The following is a 22,504-nucleotide window of genomic DNA, read 5'->3' as shown; positions in this document are numbered from 1 at the left end:
GTTATTAAGTAGGTTGAGCATCTTTTTATGTATTTAATGACCATTTGTGCTTTCTTCAATGCCTGTTGTCTTTTGCCTATTTTTTAAATAATTTTTTTTGTTGAGAATATGCATAGCAGAACATGTATCAATTCAACAGTTTCTGCATGTGCAGTCCAGCAACATTGATTACATTCTACGGGTTATGTAATTTTGCCCTTTTTTTTAATTATTTTGTCTTTTCAAATTGATTTTTAGGAGTCCTTGTTTATTCTGAATACTAATCCTGTGTCAGTTATATGTATACTGCGTTATCTTCCAGTGTATGGCTTGGCATTTCACTTCATGGTGCTGTCTGATTGAACTGAAGTCATAGAGACAGTCACCTGTATTTCCAGAAAGGGACTTAAAGCAGATCTGGTCATTCATAAGTTTTTGTCTTACAGTTCAGTCCTTTTGAAGCAGAGTTATTTATTATTCTCTTACCAATTGAGAGCTAAAAAATTGAAAGAGAAAGAACTACTTGTACTAAGGTAAAAGGGAAGCTTGGTTTTTTGAGGCGATAATTGGAGACAAAGACCCTTCAGTGGGACCACAGTACATGTTGGTCCGTTTTTGTTCAGAGGTAAAAATATTGTCTTCAGTTTCTGATTCCCTTTATTTCTGCTTTTTGTTAGATACAAGTCCAATTCTGCTCAGCTGCTCGTTGAGGCTCGAGTTCAGCCCAATCCGTCAAAACATGTGAGTGTCTACTACTTGAGTGAGGCTTCTCCCTCTGTACCTGGCTCTTGCTGTTTGTTCCAGCGTGGGCCTAAATCTTCCATTTCTGATAAAGTTTGAAAAGTTTCCTTGTAAATAAGAGTACACTATTGCCTGTCCTCGGGCCCTCTCCATCCTGACCTTCCTCCGCACTTACACATAGCCTGCACTTCATTTCTCCTGCGAGCCTTGATGTTCTCGAGCTCACTTTTGGACTCTGCTTGTGCCTTACCTAGCCTAGAATGCTGAGGCCTTATCCTCATCTTTGCTCGTGGGAATGGAACTCACCTTTAAAGACTTAAATCCACAGCCCCCTCCTTCACAGAGTGTGACTCCTGTCATCACTCCCCTCCAAACTCCTCTGGTTTTATCTTTAAATCTTTGAATGTATGTTGTAGTGATTCATTCATATCCTCTATCACGCTGTAAATGCTTTAAGGTTAGGAACCATGTTTACAATGCATAGCAATTTCCTGTTCATCTGGGAACGCTGAATGAATTATCTGTGACATCTCTTCCATGTGTCAGGTTGCAACTTGGTAAAAGCTATTTTGTGGTTTGGGCATATTGATATGGAAAAACCACTGTCCTTGAAAAGTAAAACTGCAATTTGGGCTGTTAGAAACTTTACAGACACAACCTCTAAGAACCTTTGTGATTGAGTTTATAGTACTTACTGAGGTGCACCTTTGTGCTGTGCTGAATCAGGGCAGTTTACAAAAGACACCTGGATAGCCTATAAAAGAAGTTGAACTGAATGAACCTCTTTTAAAAAAAAAAAAGTTGCCATCAAGGTGATACCAACTCATAGCGATGCTATAGGACAGAATAGAACTGCTTCATAGGGTTTCCAAGGCTGTAATCTGTATGGAAGCAGACTGCCACATCTTTAGCCCACAGAACAGCTGGTGGGATCGAACCACCAACTGTTTGGTTGGCAGCGAAGTTCTTAACCATTGCACCACTGGGGCTCCTTGAATGACCTCTAAGGATCCTGGTAATTCTGAAATTCTGAGCTTTTCAGGCTGATATTGTAAACCACTGTAAGCTCATTTCAGCCTCTCTGAATCCTAGTGATTCTGCAAGTCCAGCTCAAGTGCCGCCTCCTTCAGGAAGCCTTCCTGGTGTATGCTTTCTGCTCAGAATTCTTGGGACTTGCAGAGTGCATACAGTGCAGTTGAGCTGTGGCATTTGTTGCAGGGTTAGGATCACCTCCCATGCACCCAGCTGCATGAGGCACCTCTGTGGCCTTCAGGGACCTGGAGGCTCCCCTTTGACTCATGTGGCTATGCCTCTCCTCAGGTCCCTGCAGCCCATCCCCCTCACCACTGCGCAGTGTGTATGCAGTTTGTGCGGAAGGAAAACCTACTCTCTCTGGCTTGTCAGCATCAGTTTTGCCGCAGCTGCTGGGAGCAGCACTGCTCAGTACTTGTCAAGGACGGCGTGGGCGTGGGTGAGTCTGCCACAGACTTTCTAAAAGACTGGGCTGAAGTCTTTATCTTCGACTCTGCCTTTTCAGGTACTCGAGTAAACTGAGTGTTTTCTTCTGACCCTGATTACGGTTCCCAAATACACCAGTTTGAACACTGGCAAAGTTTTCCCCAGTCCTCAGCAGAAAGTTAAGCAGAAAGAGAAAGTTAAGGATATTGTGGGGCGCATATGTTGGTGTGAGTGCAAGGGTGCAGACTCTCGACTTTTGGGAAAACTGTCTTCAAGCTGTCTACCCTGTGTTGATCCTCCGAGTCACAGCCATAGCTCAGAAACACCCAGAGCTTGCTGCTGTTTAGGTGACAGCACAAATCAAATTTGATGATACTTACAGGAGCATTTGTTACACTATGATTTGATGACATTGAAACCAAATGAGCATCACATTAATTGGTATCTGCAGAATCTCATGTGTATTGGTGATGATCACTTGCACGTCATATTAAACTTCATAAAACTCAGTTGCTGGTCAAGAACCCTATAGGAATCTTTTGATGATTTTTTTTTTTTAAGTGGTGCTGTTGGTGATGTGTATGTAATTTGAGATAATATTTTAGGTGCATCACTTGGCAAATATGTTAATTACCCTCTGAATAAATTCGATTGATTAAAGGGGTTTTTTTCAATAATTTTTATTGTGCTTGAAGTGAAAGTTTACAAATCAAGTCAGTCTCTCACATATAAACTTATATACACCTTACTACATACTCCCACTTACTCTCCCCCAGTGAGTCAGCCCGCTCCCTCCTTCCAGTCTCTCCCTTTGTGACTGTTTTGCCAGTTTCTAACCCCCTCTATCCTCCCATCTCCCCTTCAGACAGGAGATGCCAACATAGTCTCAAGTGTCCACCTGTAAAGGGTTCTTTTTATGGAATCTGAATTTTACTTATTGGCCGATCCTTAAGAATTGACTCCAAGTATAGTGCTGTGTCTCCTACTACTCCTACTCTATCAGGTTGTCTTTGTTCAATAGGAGTCTCTTGTATGGCTCAGGATTGCCTGCTCCGAACACCAGAGGACTTTGTGTTTCCGTTGTTGCCTAATGAAGAATTGAGAGACAAATACAGACGCTACCTCTTCAGGGACTATGTGGAGGTATGACCAGCCCCTTGTTCTGCTGTCTGTCTTCTTGGGCCTACCATCCACCAGAGGCTGTCCACAGTTATTTTATAGTTTGGGCTGCTATTAGGTGCAGTCATTTGAAGACAGAGCTCTATGGCTTTAAGAAAGTCTGAAAACCATTAGAGTGGTAGTGAAGAGCACAGACCCCGGAGTCAGGAAGTATGAATCCGAGTCTGTTGCTTCTTCATTATGTGACCTCCGATCCTCTTCTGTAGATTGGGCAGGCATCCGTCGTTACCTGGGAGAACAGTAGATGTTTGAGCGCTCGGGGTCTAATTTGGGGCAGTCAATGGGGTGTCTTCATTGTTTCCCCTTGGTGTGTTTACAGAGTCATTACCAGCTCCAGCTGTGCCCTGGTGCAGACTGCCCCATGGTTATCCGGGTACAGGAGCCCAGAGCTCGCCGAGTGCAGTGCAATCGATGCAACGAGGTCTTCTGGTAAGAGTGAGTGTGAGTGCTGAGCAGCCCTGGGCTCATACCCTCGCATCCGCTACAGCGCCACTGCTGTTGCTCTATATGAGGGCAGATCTGTGAAAGGCAGGGTCTCTGAGCCGGACGAGCAGCTCTGCTCCAGGAGGGAACTCATGTTCCACACGTTGTTTGATGATACTCAGTCTGGAGACAAGGAAGTGGCACAGACTCTTGGGGAATGTGTTGTGGTTTATTCTACTAAGACTCATGACTTAGAAATTGTGTGCGTCCTTGGGTATGTATCTGTCTGAACAGATAATTCACATATTACTGTTTAAAAAGCTACAACCTTTAAAGTTTTTTTTTTTTTTTTAATAATTTTTATTGAGCTTTAAGTGAACGTTTACAAATCAAGTCAGTCTGTCACTACAGCCTTTAAAGTTTTAATCGTTACCTATCTTGGCCTTTCTTGGCTAATTTTTTTAAAGCTGTAATTCACAAATTGATTTTGCATAGTGCAGAGTTTAAGTCTGATTTCCAGTCAGCATACTTTATAAAGGGCTGCAGACTCTCCGCATGCCGAGAAGGCAGAATTCAGAATCTGTAGGCGCTTGTTTTCTGTTTTAGCATTTTCTGCAATGTCAGAAAATTAGAAACCACATAAACATGTCAGTAAGTTAACTTATCAATACCTTAAACACCATATAGCCGTCAGAATTTAAAAAAGAAAGCTACATAGCAACACACAAAGAAGCTTTCTTGTGTATGTTGTTAGTTGCCGTTGAGTTGATTCCAACTCATGGTGACCCCATGTGTGCAAAGTAGTACCTGTCAGAAGCAGATTGCCAGGCCTGCCTTCTAAGGTGTCTCTGGGTGGGTTTGAACTGCCTACCTCTCAGCTAGTGGTTGAGCGTTTAACCGTTTGTGCCACCTTGGATTCCTCTCTTGGCATAAAGAATGCAGAATTGTGTGCTTTATGATTATTGTGTAAAAGCTGTCAAGTAGGTGGGAAAGTCATTTTTTCCAAATAAAAATGTGATGAAAGGTAGGCATCATGTTGTGCTAGTGAGGTTTTGAGTTCTTTCTTCACACTTCTGTGTTCCTGTCAAGCTCTGTATGGTCCTTGGTGGTGGGGCATAAAGTGAGGTTGCAGATTCTTGTCTGGTGACCTGAGCCTGGGCAGGCAGTCACAGCAGATTAGAGCTTCATGTTTACCATACATTCTTTCTGGATCAAGCTGGAGCAGAAAATTTTAAAAGCAGAGCTTTTTGCTATTACTCGGTTTGCCTATTATGGTGTCACTTGCAGAATTTTAGTATTATTAGGTACTTGGCATTTTCACCAATAGGTTACGCTTCTCAGAAAAAAAGCATTGTTGCTGCACTCTTGGATTTGGGGGTGGGAGATGATTAATGTAGACTAGAGAATCACTCACTACGATCAGCGATAGATCTCCTTTCATTCAGCATATGCCAGGTACCTTAAGTGAACAGGTAATGGTCTACATCCTAGAGCATAGACTTGGAAGCAAATAAACTGCAGAGTGAAGTGGGAAGGGCCGTATGCTGAATAAAGAAGAATAGAGGAAGGAGTGCCTGCCTGGTGGAGGGGTTGGAGAGGAAGTCATCAACAAGGACTTTCCAGAGGAGGTAAGGTCTAGATTTCAGGTAGAAGGAGGAGTTGCTGAAGTGTATGTGGAGGAAGCGGTGGGGATGACTCCAGGCCAGGGATGTGAATGCTTTCTGACATCACTGAGGTGTAATCCATAACTAGGAGATGGTGGCACATGTTACCTGCAGTTGATGCTTTGCTTCTTGGAGTTGTCACTCATAGGGATATATGAGGAGAGGCTGGAAGCTGGGTGAATGCTTGTTGACTGAATTAGACAGGTTTAATTTGTCTTTGTTTTTTTCTGTTTTCATTATTCAAGGGTTGGGATACTCTTTCTACAGAAGGGACAAGCTGCATGGCTCATCTAACTAGGGGTTAACTTGCCCATTCAGTAAGTGTGATGAGAATAGCTAAAGTTTGCTGAAGGCTTACCAGATGACAGGCATTATCCTGATTACTTTACCTGCATCATCACTACTGTGTATGATTTATATGATGTTCACCCTTATTTTTATAGGTGAGGAAGTCAAGACACAAGGTAACCCAGCTAGTAAATGGCAGAGTCGTAATTTAGGTCTTAGTCTGTTGCCCTAATCCTGCCTCCCTGGAAGATTCATGGTGGGGCTTCAGAAAAACTACATGGAAAATGTGTGTGTGTATCCACATATGCCTGCCTTTCAAGATATTGAGGGAGTCTGTGGCCCTCCAAAGGTTAATATAATTGCTGCTAATGTAATTCTTCTCCATCCTTAATGTCCAACATTATTAATTTTTCTCCCTGGGCCATGTGTGTGGCTATCTGAGGGTCCTTACTATCCACAAGATTGTGTTGGCTTGGACAAAAAGCAAATTGAGAACATGAGAGACAGACCCAATGAGCATTTGGATGTTTTTCTTTTCTGATTTAAGTTTCAAGTGTCGTCAGATGTATCATATCCCCTACAGTGCACAGGTTCTGACGTTCGTGTGTCCTGATGTGCATGTGTGGCTGGGAGGTGAGAAGTGGATCTCAGGCCTGGCTTGGGTCTGAGCCAAAGCATCCTTCACAGAGCACCCCACCATGCCCTTGGAGAGTTTGAGCTCTGCGTTTGACATCCTTTCAGGAAGGGTTGACACCACATAAAATACGTAAAACAGAAGCATTCCATTTGGGGGTGTAGTGAGCATGTATTAAAAGGGTTCAGATTGAAGAGAAGTTCACACAGTATTTCAGTATAATTTTAGGTAAATAAAAGCCCCAAAGGCCTTTAAAGGTGGCCCTGCCTTCTTGAAAAGCTTTAGTTCAGGATCAGTTGGCTTGGACAAAAGGAAAGTTTAAAACATGAGACCCTGACTTGACCAGTCTTTAAATGTTATTTCTTTTCTGATTTTAAGTTTCAAGTGTCGTCAGATGTATCACGCCCCCACAGACTGCGCCACAATCCGGAAATGGCTCACGAAGTGTGCAGACGACTCTGAAACGGCCAACTACATTAGTGCTCACACTAAAGACGTAAGGACCGTGTCTTACCTGTCATGGATCTGCCCTCCTTAGTGCTGTCCAAGGCCTTGCCCGGGAGATGTGTCACCTGAGAGCAGAACACCCAGTGCCCTTGCTGGAGGCTGCAGACCCTCCCCCACACTTGGCAGAATTTGTAGCAGTTTATTGTAAGATGACTTGGGTGCATGTATTTTACTCAAATGTTGAAATGCCTGGAAAAGTTTGACCCAAAAGAAAATTAATCAGAAGAACTAGTCTTTCTTGAATGCCTACCAGGCTTTCGCCAGGACATCGAACCAGTTCATTCCGGTTTGAATCCCTACTGAGAATTTGCATTTCTGACAAGTTCCCAAGTGATGCTAATGCTGCTGGTTAGGAACCAGTTTGAGAACCACTAGTAGAGGAGCAGTTCTCAAATTTTATCATACATAAGAATGACCTGGGAATCTTGTTAAAATGTAGATTCTGATTCAGTATGGTATATCTGGCGTGGAAACGAAAATTCTCAGCAGGTGTTTGAACCAGGCCTTTGGGAAGGAGAAGGTTAATAGCCACAGCTGATAAATAGCAAAGCTGTAATGTAAGCCCACTCTGCCTAGTACTCATTCTACAGCTTCCCATGAGAAGCGTGGCCTGTATCCCTTGAGCCCTGGGTGACCTGACACCCTAGGCTGTACCCTGTGCCAGTCACTTGCAGAGTCAGTGAACTCACAAGCACAGCTGTGACCATGATGTCATTGTCTTAGGCCGGGTTTTCTAGAGGAGCAAAACCAGTGTTGTGTGTGTATAAATATGTTGTTGTTGTTAGGTGCCGTCGAGTCAGTTCCGACTCATAGCAACCCTATGCACAGCAGAACAAAACACTGCCGGTCCTGTGCCATCCTTAGAATCGTTGTTATGCTTGAGCTCATTGTTGAAGCCACTGTCAATCCACCTTGTTGAGGGTCTTCCTCTTTTCCGCTGACCCTGTACTCTGCCAAGCATGATGTCCTTCTCCAGGGACTGATCCCTCCTGACAACATGTCCAAAGTATGTAAGACGCAGTCTCGCCATCCTTGCCTCTAAGGAGCATTCTGGCCGCACTTCTTCCAAGACAGATTTGTTCTTTCTCTTGGCAGTCCATGGTATATTCAATATTCTTTTCCAGCACCACAATTCAAAGGCGTCAACTCTTCTTCGGCCTTCCTTATTCATTGTCCAGCTTTCACATGCATATGATGTGATTGAAAATACCATGGCTTGGGTCAGGTGCACCTTAGTCTTCAAGGTGACGTCTTTGCTCTTCAACACTTGGAAGAGGTCCTTTGCAGCAGATTTGCCCAATGCAATGCATCTTTTGATTTCTTGACTGCTGCTTCCATGGCTGTTGATTGTGGATCCAAGTAAAATGAAATCCTTGACAACTTCAGTCTTTTCTCTGTCTATCATGATGTTGCTCCTTGGTCCAGTTGTGAGGATTTTTTTTTCTTTATGTTGAGGTGTAACCTATACTGTAGGCTGTGGTCTTTGATCTTCATTAGTAAGTGCTTCAAACCTTCTCCACTTTCAGCAAGCAAGGTTGTGTCATCTGCATAACTCAGGTTGTTAATGAGTCTTCCTCAAATCCTGATGCCCCGTTCTTCTTCATATAGTCCAGCTTCTCGTATTATTTGTTCAGCATACAGATTAAATAGGTATAGTGAAAGAATACAACCCTGGTGTACACCTTTCCTGACTTTAAACCAATCAGTATCCCCTTGTTCTGTCCGAACAACTGCCTCTTGATCTGTGTAAAGGTTCCTCATGAGCACAATTAAGTGTTCTGGAATTCCCATTCTTCGCAGTGTTTTCCATAGTTTGTTATGATCCACACAGTCGAACGCCTTTGCATAGTCAATAAAACACAGGTAAACATCCTTCTGGTATTCTCTGCTTTCAGCCAGGATCCATCTGACATCAGCAATGGTATCCCCGGTTCCATGTCCTCTTCTGAAACCAGCCTGAATTTCTGGCTGTTCCCTGTTGATATACTGCTGCAGCATACTGCTGCAGCAGTTTTTGAATGATCTTCAGCAAAATTTTGCTTGCGTGTGATATTAATGATATTGTTCTATAATTTCCACATTCGGTTGGATCACCTTTCTTGGGAATAGGCATAAATATGGATCTCTTCCAGTCAGTTGGCCAGGAAGCAGTCTTCCATATTTCTTGGCGTAGATGAGTGAGCACCTCCAGCACTGCATCTGTTTGTTGAAACATCTCAATTGATATTCCATCAGTTCCTAGTGCCTTCAGAGCAGCTTGGACTTCTTCCTTCAGTACCATCGGTTCCTGATCATATGCTACCTCTTGAAATGGTTGAATATCAACTAATTTTTTTGGTATAATGACTGTGTGTATTCCTTCCATCTTCTTTTGATGTGTCCTGCGTCGTTTAATATTTTCCCCATGGAATCCTTCACTGTTGCAACTCGAGGCTTGAATTTTTTCTTCAGTTCTTTCAGCTTGAGAAACGCCGAGCATGTTCTTCTCTTTTGGTTTTCCATCTCCAGCTCTTTGCACATGTCATTATAGTAAATATATAGAGATTTATTTCAAGGAAATGACTCACACAGTTGTGGAGGCTGGCAAGTCCCAAATCCGCAGGTCAGATGTCAGGCCGGAGGCTTCTCCTGACTCACGTGGTTGCAGGGCTGATGAACCCAAAATCAGCAGGTCAGTCAGAAGGTTGCTGGCTCACGGGGTTGCGGGAGCTGGCGAATCCCAAAATCTGCAGGTCAGATGGCAGGCTGCTGGCTTATGTCCTCAGAACCCGAGGTCAAAAAATGATAAGTCAGATGCAGGATTGAGAGAGCTTGAGCTTTACCATAACATCCATATACATCGGATGTAGGCCACACCCCAAGGAACTCCCCCTTTCTGTTGATTGGGGGATCACAAAATGGAGGATGATTACATAATATCTGTTAAACTACTGAGAATTATGGCCTAGCCAAGTTGACAACCTTAACCATCACAGTCTACCCTGTGTCACCTTGGCACCTGTACACATCTCCTTAAACCATGCATGATCCCTAAATAAAGACAGTTACGAAGTCTTACTTGGACCTAACGTGATACACTAACACGCATACAGTTGAAAATGCACTAGCCCTGTTTACATCTTATGTGATAAGTAATGAAATAAGGGGAGGAAAACAAAGATATTTGATATACACACACAAAACAAGGAGAAAATACTCAAAACAGTTACAGTCCTCGTTTCTACAACTGGTCACGTGGTTGTAGCTGGTATTTAGAACTACCGTCTTCACCACCCATTTCGTATTCCCTTTGCCCTCAGTAAGCACCTCAGCAGGTTGTGGTTCTTGATGAGATGACCCAGACCATTCCTGAAGGGTCTGGGTCATTACTTTGGTTGCCCTAGTTTTCCATTGACTTTAATCACAGGGCATGGTGGTATTAGGAGGTGTCCTAAGGGACCTCCTGCATTCCAGACATACTCTTCTTTACCTCCATTATGTAATACCAATCCAGTTTCACCTTGGTAATCAGTCACACCAGCCAATATGGTAGCTCCCTTCTTTGTTGATCCAGAGGCATGAGGAGCCCGAAGTGGCCAGGTGGCATTCTTTTTGTGTGTGTGTGTGTGTGCTTTAAGTGAAAGTTTATAAATCAGGTCATTCTCTCATACGAAAATTTACATACAGGTGGTATTCTTAAGTTCAGTTCAGGGGAATCAGTGTTGTGTCTCCTGGTGAGAGCATTCTACCCTTTGGAACTAAGACCTCTAGACCTGCAGAGCATAGGGTTGTGGGGACAGGAAACAAAAGTTTTATCAGTGGGTCACTAGGGGTAATAGTGAGTGGTGCCGTTCCCATTTCCACCCCTTGATTCCTGGAGCCATGAATTCTGGCTGTGAGAGAAACAGCACCATGTATTGGACACTGGTTTAGAGCATATACAGCCTCCTGGAGAACATTGCCCCAACCCCACAAGGTATTACTACCTAGCTGGTGCCATAATTGTGTCTTTAGAAGGCCATTCCATTGTTCTGTCAAGCCAACTGCTTCAGGGTGATGGGGACATGGTAAGACCAGTGAATTCCGTAGGCGTGGTCCCACTTGTTGCACTTCATTTGCTGTAAAGTGAGTTCCTTGATCCACGGCGATGCTGTGTGGGATATCATGATGGTAGATAGTCATTAAACATAGTTGACTTCATGGCTGTGAGAGAGCACAGCATCAGACTGGTCTCTGCATCACTGCGTGAGATTGCTGGCATCTCTCAAGTGAGAGGAGTGAGCTTTAGAGGTTGTTCCCTTGCGCTCTTCTGGAAGCAGAATTCCAGGGAAGCTGACCAAGACAGTCCACTGTGGCAGCTCTTATGCTTTCTTTGGCAACCTTCCCAAGCAGGCAGGCTTTCTGCTGACTTGGCTTGTGCTTAATCTGAGCAGTTTCGTGGCAGGGACAGATGGTGGAAGACTTAGCGGGGCTCAGCTGGTGCTTGGAGTGTTTCAAAGCCAAACATGCTGACCTCATTTCCTTGAATTGCTGTTCCAGCCTCAGCGACCTGCCACATTTAAGTGAGTTGCTCCTCCCTAGAAGTGCTCGCACAATGAGCTACTGGGCACAGGTGCCAGGAGCTTTGTGTAATTTGTCTTAGAACCGGCCTGATCGTGTGTGAGCCTAACGGCGCCCTTCTGTCTCCTCAGTGTCCCAAGTGCAACATCTGCATTGAGAAGAACGGAGGCTGCAATCACATGGTGAGCACAGACGCCGGTACACTTTGCATGTGTGGTATGGAGCCTTTGGTCAGCATGCCCTTAACGTGTTCTCTTCTGTTTCCCTCTGACAGCAATGCTCCAAGTGTAAACACGGTGAGTCCCAGGCTTGGTGCTCAAGGCCCAGTGTCGTGGTCTGTGTTTCTTGTGCTTGGGTCTCCATTGCTTGTTTAGTGAGTACTTCTGTAGTGAAATAACAAAACACAGGCAAACCCCAGTCACTTAAAGTCATAATAATGGTCATAAAGCAGCTCTGATTTTTTATTCATTGATTCATGCATTCTTATTATCCTCCCACTGCCATCTTGCTGACACCTATAGTCAAAAGTCAAGTTTGGGATTACTTTAGACTCTCATGACTTTAGTGTGTTCTTTTTATTCTTTTTGCCAAGGCAGGTAAGTAGCATAGGCTTTTCTTACTACCTTACAGGTACTTCTAGAACTGGTTGTACATGGTTTTTACCCAAATGTATTGCCATCGAGTCAAATCTGACTCATAGCAGCCCTGCAGGACAGAGTAGAACTTCCCCATAGGGTTTCCAAGGCTGTACCTCTTTGTGGAAGCAGACTGCCACATCTTTCTCACACGGAGTTGTTGGTGGGTTCAAACCACCAGCCATTTGGTGAGCATCTAAGTATTTAACCACTGTTCCGCCAGGTCCCCTCCATGGTTTTACCAGAGGTAGTAAAATAGTAGTTTTCCTTTGAGGGTTTGTAAAATTCCCAGAAAGAGTTTTGATTTGTCCTTTCAGGTTTCTATCTGTCAGGAACAAGTTACACAGATAGAACCTGTTGGTTTTGCAAGACCAAGTGAAAAAACAAAATTCTTCCAAGTAGAAAATGTGTCCAAATGGGTCTCCTACATAACTGCTTAGCTGCTGGCCAGGAGGCCTTGAGAATTTCTCCTTGTAAGATCCCATGCTAATGCTATACCTGTGTTCTCCCAGCAGCCCTGTAATCAGGGTAGACATGGCAAGGTCTTAGACAGGAGCAGTGATTCTGAAGTATAGAATGAAGACAGGCCCAGGGCAGCGGTGTATTTCCTTGACGGGGTCTCACTGCAGCTGTGTATATGTGTTTGGAGGAAGTGAATAAGACACATGTACAGTTTAAAGAGAATGCAAAGTGAACACCCCTGTACCTACCACATGCCTGGTACTTAAGAAGCGCCCTGCATGTCCCTACCCAGTCCTAGTCTCCTTTTTCCTTGCTTTGCTGTATAGTTAATACCACCTCTACAGGCAACCCTAAGCAATGTATTATTCTTTTAAAAGAGTAGCAGGCACATTCCTTTAAAAGAGCACCTAGCTTATTGCCACTGTTAGATGAAGGCTCCCAGGAAGAGACAAATTGAACAGCCTCTGGGTCTGTGGGTCTGGCTTTAGCTTCCCTAAAACTTTACAAGAGCCCCTTTTGGGAAGTCAGTGAGCCAAGTTATGAGGGTGAATCCTAGGAAACAGTACTTACCACAGTCAGGGTCTCTGGCAGAGAGAGAATGTAGACCAGGTGCTGGATATTTAGCAGAACTGTGGTTGGCCCCTCTCCATTAGATTGCAATTACTGTTTGGATGTATAGCATCCAAAAAGGGATCTTTATTTTTCCCCCTTTCCTTCCTCAGTGTGGAAGTGTAATCGTAATTTTGAGTATGACCTTTTGGGTAGATGTAGATTTTATAGAATGTGCTCTTTAAAAAGGAAAAAGAAAAGTTTATTCCAAGCTTTATACACAAAACAGGTTCCTTGGATTGGTGTTGTGAGGGTGAGAGGTGATCTGGAGTATAGTTTGTACAGATGATGGTTCTGATGTCCAGGCAAGCCTCAGTTGGACAGGCTTCTGTCTCTAACATTAGCATTGACACAGAGACCAGCACTCTTCGTACAGCCAGCATCTGCCTGTGTTGGATTAAAAAGACACAAAGCACATGTGCTCCTGGAATCAAGAACACCTGTAGACTGTTCATATCCGCAAGGAGAGGTTATAGGCAGGGACAGTTGGATGCGACAGGGATGAGAGATGCACGTTCCCTCTGGAAAGAGGCACCCTTGGGAAGTTCTGGTCAGGTGACACCCCTGGAGCAAGATCTCTGCTCTGGGCTGCTCCACTGTTTGTCCCACAGAATTGCCTATGCCTCTAGAGGAATGTGGAGTTGTCTTGTGAGTGTAAATGAATGTTATCTGTTCTGTGCAGACTTTTGCTGGATGTGTCTAGGAGATTGGAAGACCCATGGCAGCGAGTACTACGAGTGTAGTCGGTACAAGGAGAATCCTGACATTGTTAACCAGAGCCAGCAGGCCCAGGCCAGGGAGGCCCTCAAGAAGTACTTGTTCTACTTCGAGAGGGTAGGTGTCCTCTCCTGCACGTGCCACTCAAGGTTTGGCTACTCCAGCTGGTCTGCTAGGGTGGGATTCCCAGTGGCTGGTAGTGAGAGCATGCCTGTGCACACACAAGTCAGTGGGTGGAGCTCATGTAGTGACCTTGGGTGCTGCCTACATAGATGTGGCTTTCAGACTCTACAGGGCATCCAAAGCTGATGGGGAAGTCTATGGTACTGACCTTGAATGGAAGGAAGGACAATGAAGGGCTGCCAGATAGTCTTTTCCATCCAGTGCCATCTACTAGATTTAGAAGGCAGTTTCCTTCCAGGGAGACCTTTCAGAAGCCCACAGAGCATAGCACATTTGGTTTCTAATCACAGTAAAATGGTGGGTGTCTAGCTTTGCTTAGTGTTCAGGACCAGGGCCCTGTTGCCGCAGAGGGGAAGAGTGATCTGCCAGGCAGGCAGCAGCATTAAATAGGGTTACATTGTATACTGAAGAAGTCTCCTTCCTGCCCTCTCAAGGACATCAAACCAAACCCACTGCCATCGAGTCAATTCTGACACATAGCAGTCCTATAAGAGAGTAGAACTGCCCCATAGGGTTTCCATGGCAGGCTGTAAATCTTTACAGAAGCAGGCTGCCACATCTTTTTCTTGCAGAGCAGCTGGTGGATTCGAACTGCTGACCTTTCGGTTAACAGCTGAGCACTTTAACTACAGTACCACCAGGGCTCCCTTCTCAAGGACATATGGCCCTGTAACTTAGAGGTGGCTGTGGCCATGCCTTGCCAGCCAAGCTGTCTATGCCGAACTCCTGTGTGGACCTCCACATTTTCCCAGGACTTCTGCAACTTTCTCTCCTTCCTCTCATGTCCTGCAGTGGGAAAACCACAACAAAAGCTTACAGCTGGAGGCACAGACATACCAGCGGATTCATGAGAAGATTCAGGAGAGGGTCATGAACAACCTGGGGACGTGGATTGACTGGCAGTACCTACAGAACGCTGCCAAGCTCTTGGCCAAGGTGTGTACCACTGCACTCTTCCACCTTCCGCTGGACGCCTTGCCCTGTCCTGGCAAGACCCCTTAGGGTGGGAGGCCCTTGGTGGGGTGGGTGCTCAGCACACCGTGCAGCTCTGTATGCTCCTGCTTATGGGTCCACGTTTACCTGGGCCAGGCCCACTGAGGACCCAGCCCTCTGCTGGATGTCTAGGGGATTTCCAAGAAGAGTGCTCTACTGCCTCTTCAGGGAAGGAGCTGCAGGAAAAACCAGAGCGCTTTTCTTCTTCTTTTGTCCCCATCCATGCATCACTCAAAGGAAAATAAGAGATTGTCTTTGGACAAGTGTTGAGCTAGATGTGTGGACTCTGGGTCCGACTAGAGAGGGAAGAGCCATTGAGGCAGCTGCTGGTAATAAATCACAGTTTGAAAAAGGAACCATAGGTGTTCTGTGACCATTTTTCCTTCATTTATCCCAGTGTCTTCCCCTAGTTCATCCTCTCTGGCTTGGTGGTTTTGTTCAGGCCCATACCTATAGAGCTAAGCTAATTTGCATGGTGGGGTAAGAATTATAAAAGCCACCTGAGATGTGGGTAGGTTAGAATCACACGGTCCTCACTTACCTCTCCTGTTGCAGTGTCGATACACCTTGCAATACACCTACCCATATGCATACTACATGGAGTCTGGACCCAGGAAGAAACTGGTAAGGCAAAGCAACCCCTCCACTCTACCTTCTTAGCTGCCATAGGTACTCTTTCTACTGGTGCTTTGCAGGAAAGCAAGGACCAGACCCTGGTCATTGGGAGGACAAAATCAAAACAGAGCTGTACATTTCTACTCTGGGCATCTCTAGAATAGATCTCAGGTGCTGTTGGCATTTTTTGTCATAGTTAGGCAGATGGACCTCAGCCTCTGAATGACCATATTTAAAGAGTGATTGGCTGAGGGTGGTGTCAGCACTGTGGCCCGAGAAGGTCCATGGTCACTTGGGAGCCAGGGAGCCTTGGGAGGACTTCAGGTGTGCACGTCCCTAAGTTATAGTTGACTTGTTCACATCTTTGTTTAATTCTGCATTTCCCCAGGCTTTTTTCCCTTGATGATAAATTACACCACGTTTATTGTTTAAATGTTGGAAAACACAGAAAAGTATTTGCATCATCCATAATTCTACCAGAAATGACCACTCTTAGCATTTTCCAGCTTTTTAAAACTAATACCATTTGTAACATTTTATATACAGCTGTCATTTACTAGACTGGTAAATATAATTTAATGGTTGCATAAATGTTACATTATATGGTCCTGTCATCATTTGGAACGTTTATTGTTTCCTGTTTTTCGTGATGATACATAAGACATTGAGGAACATCTTTGTACATAAAGCTTTATCTCTTTAGGTGAGATTCATAGGAGTATAACTACTAAGTCAAATGGTTTGAATATTTTTAAAGTTTTTGATTTGCAGAAGGGTTGAACACATGAGAAAATGTATAGTGAAGACAGTGTCTATAAAGGTCTATTTTGACTTGTTTTTGTAGCATCTGTTTCCCTGTATGCTGGGACCATTCCCCTCAGTGGCTTAAATTCCTCCCCCTTTGGCCGTATTCTTTGGGTAGCCTTTGGTGTGGATTCTGGCTCTGAGCACAGGGAGTAACACTGCCCTCTGCTTCTGAGAACAGTATTAGAGTTGTCTGTAACTCATGCAAGCCTGATGTACTGCATTGCCCCTCCATCTGCAGGCCCTGCCCTGGCTACAATCCTTTCTCCTTTTGACCCTCCTGCTCTGCCCATACAGTTTGAATACCAGCAGGCTCAGCTGGAGGCTGAGATCGAAAACCTGTCGTGGAAGGTGGAGCGCGCAGACAGCTATGATAGAGGGGTGAGTGCCTGCTGTTCTCTTGGACCCTGGATTGCAGGCGAGGGAAGACTGCCATAGTAACAGGTGACAGTTGTGGCATGTGGACTACAAGCTGCTGCTAAGAAGGAGGGAGGGCAGTGCTTTTGGCTCCTCTTGAGCCCCTGACATGGCAGGCGTGGCTTTGGCTGCTCCCTGCTTCCTGACTGGGCCATGCAAACACTTGTCTTGCTTCCCTGATGCAGGACTTGGAGAACCAGATGCACATAGCGGAGCAGCGGAGGAGAACCCTGCTGAAGGATTTCCATGACACCTAGGTCAGGACGTGGACGGGCCGGGGTGAGGAAGATGCTGCTGAGAGGTCTCCCGGCTGCAACACTGCATGCTGCAGGCTCTGCCTTTCACAAACCCAGGCGACAGCCAGGGCCCCACTCCTGAGAGACACTGGCAACACACCTCTTAGTCGATTTCTGTTCTCATTTTTTCGCTTTTTGTTTCTACCAGGGTAGAAGCCATGTTGAATTGGCTTCTTTTCAGAACTTTTAATTCCCCCTGGATGATTGGGAGGGAGGGGAAGTTTTTTTCTGAATGGCTATTAATAGTATTAGATCGTTACAACTTATGTAATTTTCAAAGGTTGTATAATTATACAAAAAAGAAAAAAAAAAAAGGCAAACCGTAGAATAACAAGAACCCTTTTTAAAAATAAATTGGCATTGGAGTGTTTTACCCTCTAGCTATTTTACTTAGGACATAACATAATGCTGCCCACCCATCCTGCCTCAGCAGTCTGACCTGCAGAAGGGCCTCAGGTGGCCTCCGTTTTCCAGATTCACGTGTGTTTGGCCACAGCGGGAGTCCCAAGGAAAGAGCATGGGTGACAGGTGGTGGGGAGTTGAGGTGGCTTATGCAGTGGGTGTGGAGTGCAGGGAGTCACGTCATGCCTCCTGCCTGGTCCTTGTAGACCCTTCTGTGGTGAGGTGTTGCTGCCTCACGGTGGCAATGAGGAGAAAGGTACAGGACGAGGTTTTCTTGCCACAGGTGTCCTCTCTGATGACACTGCGGTCTATGGGCTTGTCTTTATTCTTGAAAGTGAGGCTTACCCAGGCCTGGCTACTGAGGCCAGTGCCCACAGCAGAACACAGGTGTGCTTGTGGCCCTCCAGACTAGGAAATGCAGGTTCAGCACAATGTTTCCTTTTGTCTCTTAAAGGTGGAGATTGATCCACTTTTCAAAGAAATTATTCCCCAAAGTACATTTGTTTTACCTTGGTACCTTCATTGTATCAGTGTTCCAGTGATGGTAACTCTGACCAGGGTCATGCACCTGTATTGTTCTGCTGCACCCTCTTCTGGTGAGCGTCATGGTCAGAGTTCACCTTCGTCCTCTCAAGGGCCCTGGCCTTCCAGGCTCAGGTGCCAGGTTTCATGTCACCTGGAGTACAGCCGGCGATTGCTCTGAGCATGCTCTGTCTGGTTCCACCCATCAGACAGTACCACCTCTAGGGCCTGGGAGCCTGTGGCCAGGAGGCTGTGGTTTGTGGTCTCGGCTCTTATATTATGAGGGGCCATGGGGTGGGGAGGGGAGAGGGCCAACTTAGGGAACACAGTCGAGCTGAAGGGAGCCAGAGGTTCAGTTGGTATCCTACCTGGACCTGTGGGCCTTGGAGAAGTTTGATCTGTGGTGTTTGTGTGGTGCCTCCACTCCGAGACTGGCAGAGCTGCCTGGGCTCAAAACAGGGCCTTCTTGACCCCCTGGAAGAGTTGGTAGGGAGATGATCTGTGAATATTATGTTGGAAAATTCTTCGTTATTCATACATTTTCACCTCCAGTCAGCAATTTCCCAGGTACCATGTAAGCTGTGAAACTGAATCACCCTTGAAGACAGAGGACAGCTGTGACTCTTGGGGAACTGGGGTACGTGGCTGGCTGCAGAGTCCCTTTCTCCCTTCTCAGGTTTTGTCTTCCTGTCATCCTCAGCCAGCAAGGAGGGACTGTGGGCTGGGATGGAAGAACAAGTTAGGAGTGTGGCACACAAACCCAGAGTAGGTCAGTGGAGAGCTTGTTGTGAAGAAGGCAGGCACCTGCCACGGGCACAACAGTGGGCTCTGAATGCTGTGTTCGCACATGGAAGATCCTGGTGTCTGGGGCCTTTACCTCTCTGTTGCGTCCTTTCTGTGGCATCGCGATGGCCCAAGGACCTGAACTGCAGCTCCACCCCCTGAGCTGTACCCTGGGCATTTTCTGGATGGCGTGGCTGCCACGTTCTGCACTTGCATCTAGCTGTGGCCCTGACCACTGGAGCTGCAGGGGGTTCTGTGCCCAGCCCCGTAGCCTGCAGTCCTTGACTGTGGAGAGCTTCCTTTTGTGCCTCCAGTGGCTGTCCTTCATTAATGTGAGGAAGATGAGAATGGCTGGGCAGAATTTTTCTGTCCTCTAAAGAATAGAAGAGAAAGGAAGGCACAGTGTTTTCATGAATTTACCATATCTCTTTGCTTTTCTTCAAAGAAAGTTAATTGAGGCAATGTCATCTGCTCAGAGTTGAGTGGTTTCTTCAAAATAAACTGTAAGTTTCTGATTATGAATGTGTCTGTAGAGTCTTTTCTTTGAAAGTCCAAGTAGCCTCCTGAGCCAGTGCCTCGGGGGGCCTGGCCGGTGAGTGCCAAGCAAGGCCCTTCCTATTGGTCATCCCCTCCTCCAGAGGGTTGTGGAGAAGTCCTGTCTTCCCTTTCTGGCTGTCTGGGGAGAGGACCTTGTAAGTGGTCACTTTGGAGAGATGAGGAAGACCCTTGGCAGTCTCAGCTGTTCTCTCCCTCCCTTGGTGGCAGACAAACCACTCCTCACCAGAAGACCCCTGGTTTGTGGTAGGGCACTGATGCCCCACATCCATTGCTGAAGCCCCAAGTCCTTCATTCTGAAGAACCCCCAGGTTCCTCCAGAGCCAGATGGGTGCCTAGGGCTGTGGAGTATCATGGGAGTTACAGCTTTACAGGGGCCCTGAGGGGTATGAAGAGAGAACTGGGGACAGAAACTGGAGGCGTTTGGGGTCCAATACCCAAGGGTTGAGGATGAGAAATGGGGTTTGGGTGCTGATTCAGGGCTCCATGTTTGTGGTGTCGGGCGTGGTAGTGCAGGGATGAAGGCTCCAGAGCTGTGAGCAGCATGCATGGGGCAGGTGAGGCCAGGAGAGGCCTGAGACACTGCCAGTCTAAACTCCATGGCTGTTGCTCTTGATGTCTGGGTGTGCCAGGCACCATGCTTGGTGCCTGGATGTACAATGGTGTTCAGAATATACATGAGCCCAACTCCCCAGGAGCCTTCAGACTCGCTGATGGGATTGGTTACTAGTGGGTGTTTCCACTGGGGCAGCAAGGCCAGGGACTAAGGGACGTTCAACTGGCCCATCCATACACAGGGCATTCCTGCAGATCAGTGAGAGGAATACTGTGGTCTTGGCGCTATACTCTTGGTGATGTTAAAGAGGAACAGGAGGAGACAGCACATTCTACAAACAAGAATTTTCCTCATAGCCCCCAGGGATTCATGCATTAAGTACCTAAACACCAGCAGTGTGCTGGGCTCTATGCTTCTTACGGAGGACACAGCCATTGGCAAGCCAGACCAGTTCCTGTCCCAAGACAATCACACTAATAGTGACTGGGCACACACCCACTGCGTCCTTATAGGAGCCCTGTGAGGTGGGTGCTTTCATTTTCCACATAATAAGATGAAATAATTTGCCCAAGGTCACCACTGCTAGTGAATGGCAAAACAAAAAAACCCAGCACAGTCACTGTTGAGAACTGGAAAGAAATTCCCGTTTTTGTAATAATGCATTAGAAAACAGCCCAAGTCAAGCCCAGATTTGACAATGCATACCTCAATGATAGAGGTGGGACTCCATGAGGTAAGCCAGCCTGAAGTTTGCACATCAAAAGAGCCATAGGTTTTAAAAGGCCAAGAAATTTTTATTTATGATGTGGTTGTGAAATTCCCACAGCTGACAACAGGTGGAGCAGAAATGAGTGAGCCAGGCCCAGCAGAAGCCTGCTCGCCCTCTGTTGTCAGGCGATGAGCTGGTGGAGAAGGTGCTATGAGTGGCAGCAGGAATCCCTCAATTGGATATAGGTGGTAGAAATGTAGGTGAAGGGGGGATTTTACAGTGATCCAATTATAGGCCAAGAGAGAAATGGTTTCAGCATCCGTTCATGGGTACCAGAAAAGGATAAGATGTTGGTAAAATTGTGACTTGGTTGTCATTTATCATGTCTGAGGACTTAAGAGAGCCATACGGTTTTGGAAAAACTGACTTATTTCTGTTGTACTCAGAAATTGAGAGACTTCTGACCTAAGTATGGTGGATTAAAGACAAGATGCAGGAAATTCAAAGTCCTTAATTTGTGATAGAATTTTCATCTATTTGAAGCAAACATTTCTTTCACAGCAGCTGCACGCCCTTTGGAATTCATTTTAGGGGGAAGGGGCCGATGTGGCTGCCACTGCTGCTGCCTCCACCTCTGCCTCCGTGAACAGGCTCAGGCCTGCCTGGTTGTCTCTAGACCTGTTGGTTCCCACTCCATCTGGGCCACTGGTGGTGTTTGGTCAGCATCCCACCTTTGGTTGAACCACACAGCTCCCATTGCTACCTGACCCCCTTTCGCTTCCCCTTCCGCCCCCCACAAATGTCCTGAACATTCTGTGGGTTGGTGTTTTCTTTGTAGAATCCTAAGGAAACTGACAAGACGGTCCGAGGGTGACTGGATTAGTGGGTTGCACCCACGTGCTTGGAGAACTGGGGAAAGTTGGTATTATGTGTAGAACCTTGGGAAGTGGGAGGCGAACCTGTTCTTTGGATCCCCTGGCCTGACCTGAATGAGGAGAACAGAGAACACAGACCCATACTTTGCTGGGAGGGGTCAGGGTGGATTTTAACAGTAAGGAAACTACCAGTGGGGCCTGCCTTAATGGTGTTGTCCTTGTCTGCATGTCCATCTGGAGGTTGGCTTCTGCCCTAGGCGTGTGCATTTCTGCCAGTACATAACTCAGCCGTAGAAGAGCAGAGAGCATGGAAATGCCCAGGCCTTGGCACTTGGCCACTGTTAAATCTTCCCCATTTGCTATTGGTGATAACCTGAGCTGCTTTTTCCTCTGAGGTGATGGTGTCTCAGTTGTGGAAGAGGCTATTTACTGTTTCTACATGTGCGAGCTTTGAGGCAAAAAGAGTGTTCCCATATCCCACCCCGCGCCCCCCAGCACCCACTGCATTTCCGTGGGTTATTGTTAGGGCACTGACCTTCCCAGACCGGGCCCCAACGCCTGTGAGACCCTGTACACCAGGTGGCTTCATGCTGAGGGCCTGGCTGCGGAGCGGACCTCCGTTCTTGGCTTCTTACACACGCGTGTGTCGTGAGCCTTGCATCACCACATGCGTAGTCATCGACCTCCGCGGCGCCCCCAAAACTGTCGCAGTACTGAGTCATCACTTGGCTGCCTCCTCCCTGCTACCCAACCATCACCACTCGCGCAGCGAGAAAATGCACACCATAATTTTCTGGGAGGAAGGAAGGGGGCATCTTAGCCCGGGAACGGAGAAGCTACCAATGGCGTCCGCCTTAGTGGTGCCGCTCTCGTCTGCATCTACATTTGGGGGGTCGGCTTCTGCTCTGGGGCGTGTGCATCTCTGCCTGACGGTACCACCGCTCCGGAAGAGTGAGCCC

The 22,504-nt window shown here is 46.4% G+C and overlaps 1 protein-coding gene across 6 annotated transcripts in view; it reads left to right on the top strand.

Moving 5' to 3' along the window:
* ARIH2 (ariadne RBR E3 ubiquitin protein ligase 2) overlaps positions 1-19,368 on the top strand; it is a 61,952-nt gene extending 42,584 nt beyond the window's left edge. For 4 of the 6 annotated variants that reach the window (XM_023547744.2, XM_023547742.2, XM_064274563.1 and 1 more), the window contains 12 exons: positions 657-720; positions 2,041-2,191; positions 3,200-3,321; positions 3,677-3,786; positions 6,745-6,862; positions 11,544-11,594; positions 11,687-11,708; positions 13,801-13,952; positions 14,811-14,954; positions 15,567-15,635; positions 16,672-16,811; positions 17,033-19,368. In XM_023547744.2, the coding sequence (XP_023403512.1) occupies positions 657-720; positions 2,041-2,191; positions 3,200-3,321; positions 3,677-3,786; positions 6,745-6,862; positions 11,544-11,594; positions 11,687-11,708; positions 13,801-13,952; positions 14,811-14,954; positions 15,567-15,635; positions 16,672-16,811; positions 17,033-17,057 (1,168 nt within the window). In that variant the 3' untranslated portion in view covers positions 17,058-19,368. The remainder of the gene's footprint in view (positions 1-656; positions 721-2,040; positions 2,192-3,199; positions 3,322-3,676; positions 3,787-6,744; positions 6,863-11,543; positions 11,595-11,686; positions 11,709-13,800; positions 13,953-14,810; positions 14,955-15,566; positions 15,636-16,671; positions 16,812-17,032) is intronic. The other 2 variants (XM_003409674.4, XM_023547743.2) reach the window with 1 other exon arrangement.
* Positions 19,369-22,504: the final 3,136 nt, after the last annotated feature.

This window comes from Loxodonta africana, chromosome 22 (genome assembly GCF_030014295.1).
Source record: "Loxodonta africana isolate mLoxAfr1 chromosome 22, mLoxAfr1.hap2, whole genome shotgun sequence".
Classification (NCBI taxonomy): domain Eukaryota; kingdom Metazoa; phylum Chordata; class Mammalia; order Proboscidea; family Elephantidae; genus Loxodonta; species Loxodonta africana.
This window is presented reverse-complemented; position numbering and strand designations above follow the sequence as displayed.